Below are 3029 nucleotides of genomic sequence, written 5' to 3'. Positions count from 1 at the left end.
GCACCGCGCCAGCTTCCCCCCTGTCAAATCTGACGAATTTTCCAACTCGTTCTCTGATCTTAATTCAATTAATTTTGATTTTTTTCTCAATTTCTCTTTTGAATCAGATACCAAAAATATATAAACAAGAATCTAACTCAAACAACTCTAATAAGAACATTATCAGGAAACTCCTCAATATCATCCCAAATTCAAGAATGAAAGCAATTCAAGAACATGCATTAAGAACATTCAAACATTCAACTTTTTAGGGCGAATTCACGCAGAATAAGCATCGTTGGCGCGTGGGTGAATGAACCGAACACTGTGTAAGCTCACATACCTCTTAGGATCAAATCCTTGGTGAAATCCTTAATCAATTCCTCAAGAACTCGACGAATCTAGACCTTTTCTTCGCCTATCTCCTCTTGAGTTCTTTCTCTAAAAACCCTAGCGTGATTTTGCAATTGTGTAAGCTGAACCAATTATGTTTAGACCCCACTTTAATTACTAAAACCAAATTAAATTAATTGGGTATCGAAAAGACCAAAATACCCCTTTAAAATCCGGTTATCTTTCCTTTTCTAGACATCCCTAACTTTGAACGGACATATCTCTCTCATACGAGCTTGAAAATTAGCAAACTTGGCGGCATTGGAGAGATAATTCAAAGACCTTTCATTCTATATCTTATGGCACACCTAACTCATCATGTACTGATACCTAACATAACTCTTGTCCCGAAACTCATACTTAACATAACTCTTGCCAAATTTATTTTCATACTTTCCAAAAGTGGTTCTTTCTAATTCTAGCTCCTTCAATTAGCGAGGTGTTACACTAAATTTTGGGTATATTTCTTACCTTCACACTTATATTATATCTATGAAAGCTTTGAGTTTTAAGACATGATTTTGCTAATGTTATTATTTATGTGTGATAGTTTGAATTTAATTTTGGTGGAGGGTTGGCTTACCTACCAATGCTATAGTGCAAGTGCCATCACGCCTTAAGATTTTGAGTCATCACACTTTTTATTTGTGAAAAAGAATCATTCTTCTTTAGTAATTCTCATCCCATATCTTAAAAACTTACTTCAATCGGTATATTATTGTCAATCTTTAACGAAAAAATATTATAATTAATCATAAGTACTCATATATTTTCCTACGCCATGCTTGACGTAAACGTTTTTATCTATAGAAATATTGAAAGTTGATGCAAAAATGTTTTCTAAGGATATACTAACGTCTTTTGTATAGTATATTTTCAATAAACATTTTCTACCAAATATGCCTGTGTAAAAAGTTAATTATTTTATTTTCTATCTCCAAAAATAATCATGGAATATGACCTGTCCAATTTCAATTTGAATATTAACAATTTTCATCTTTTAAGGAAATTTTTTTATAATTTCCTTCAAATCAGATTACACTAATCAAATTATTTAAAGTTTGGAACCTAAATTATGAAAGTTCTTAATTTGAATGCATTGACAATTCTTGTTTGACAACTATAAAAGCCACACATCTCTTCAAGTTTTATATATTCTACTCCAAAAGAAAGTATTTCTTTTGTTCGAGTATCCAATATGGCTACAAAAAGGCTCAGAGATACTAGGAACTATAGTGAAAATGTGAGAAACTCCATCTTAGATAGAAGAGAAACAAGTTTGTTCAAGAAAGCAGAAGAGCTTTCTATTTTGTGTGATGTAGAAGTCGCCATAATTATTTTTAGGTCAGGAAAAATCCAACCCATTACTTGGAAATCCACAAGTCTGGCTCAGGATATCTTGAAGAGGTATTTAAGTTTTATTGAGTTCAAAAGGCATGAAAAGTTGGTCACACATGAAGACTATCTTCAAAAGAAAGTTGATAAGAAAGAAGAACAAATTAGCAAATTAGAGAAAATGAATGAGGCAAAGGAAATTGAAATCCTCTTCAACCAACTAGTGGAGGGAAAAAGTATTGATGAACTTGATGCTAGAGAAATGAAAGGTTTGTTAAAGGTGTTTGCTGCAAAAATGGCTAAACTTAATGTAAGAAAGAAAGAACTAAACCAGTCTCCAAATCCTCCAACCAACAAAGAAAATATTACCTTATCAGCAAGTCCAATGGAAGAGTCATTCAATGACCCGTGGTTTATTCTGACTTTAGCTACATTAGGGGATGGAAGCGGTATAGAGCCTGGACCAAAAGAAGGTAATGACGTCAATGTTGAAGATGATGGACATTCCAAGGACCTCGATTGACAATGTAATAATTATAATGTTCTATCATTGTTTCTTCATGTTCTTTTTCCATAGTGTGTGTCTTAATTTGTTGCATTTTTCTTTCCATTTCATGTTATTGTACTTTTTATTTCAATCGTTTATGAACGTTATTCTATTTTGTTGGAAAAATGAACTAATATGGTTCGGTTAATAAGTTATTTTTATCAAAATTTTGGACTAAGTTGAATCTTATTTTAGCCGTTAATATTTTATTTCTCTTAAGTTTAGCAACGTATGTTATTTGATACAAAAGATACTTCATGTGATAACATTTAGGAATCTCTACCTATATACTGTATCCTATTCAAATCCATCAAAGAAAAGCCTTAAACTTAATAAACTTCCCAAAATCACAAATTTTGTCTATAGTATATAATCAATGCATACCTGATGAATAATCGATATATAATTAGTTTTTCTTAATTTACAATGTATATGTATTCATCATCCCATAATTATTAGATTTTTCCTATTTTTCTTAGTCTTTTGGAATTAATGAATAAATTGGATTTCATGATCTTTTTGTGGGGGAGGAATGGTGATTGGAAAAAGATAAGAATTGACTGTGACACGATATGAACGGGCAGGGATTCCCACGGGGGATTTCTCCAATTTTGAGTGATATTTTATGTTTAAAGTCAATTGGTATAGTAGAGAAAAGATTAAGGGCATTATTTGGGGATCGACTCATAGGGTATTTTTAGGCTAATGGTATGTTTTATGGTTATACCTTGTAATCTTGTTGTGCCAACCATCCATTTGTGTTATTAATAGTAAT

The 3029-nt window shown here is 31.8% G+C and overlaps 1 protein-coding gene across 1 annotated transcript; it reads left to right on the top strand.

Moving 5' to 3' along the window:
• Positions 1 to 1570: 1570 nt before the first annotated feature.
• On the top strand, positions 1571 to 2230 carry LOC125810177 (agamous-like MADS-box protein AGL90). Its single transcript, XM_049489707.1, has one exon. The coding sequence runs from the start codon at positions 1571 to 1573 to the stop codon at positions 2228 to 2230; it is 660 nt and encodes a 219-aa protein (XP_049345664.1).
• Positions 2231 to 3029: the final 799 nt, after the last annotated feature.

The sequence above is a fragment of the Solanum verrucosum genome, unplaced genomic scaffold (genome assembly GCF_900185275.1).
Source record: "Solanum verrucosum unplaced genomic scaffold, falcon-dt-bn FXZP01000276.1, whole genome shotgun sequence".
Lineage (NCBI taxonomy): Eukaryota > Viridiplantae > Streptophyta > Magnoliopsida > Solanales > Solanaceae > Solanum > Solanum verrucosum.
This window is presented reverse-complemented; position numbering and strand designations above follow the sequence as displayed.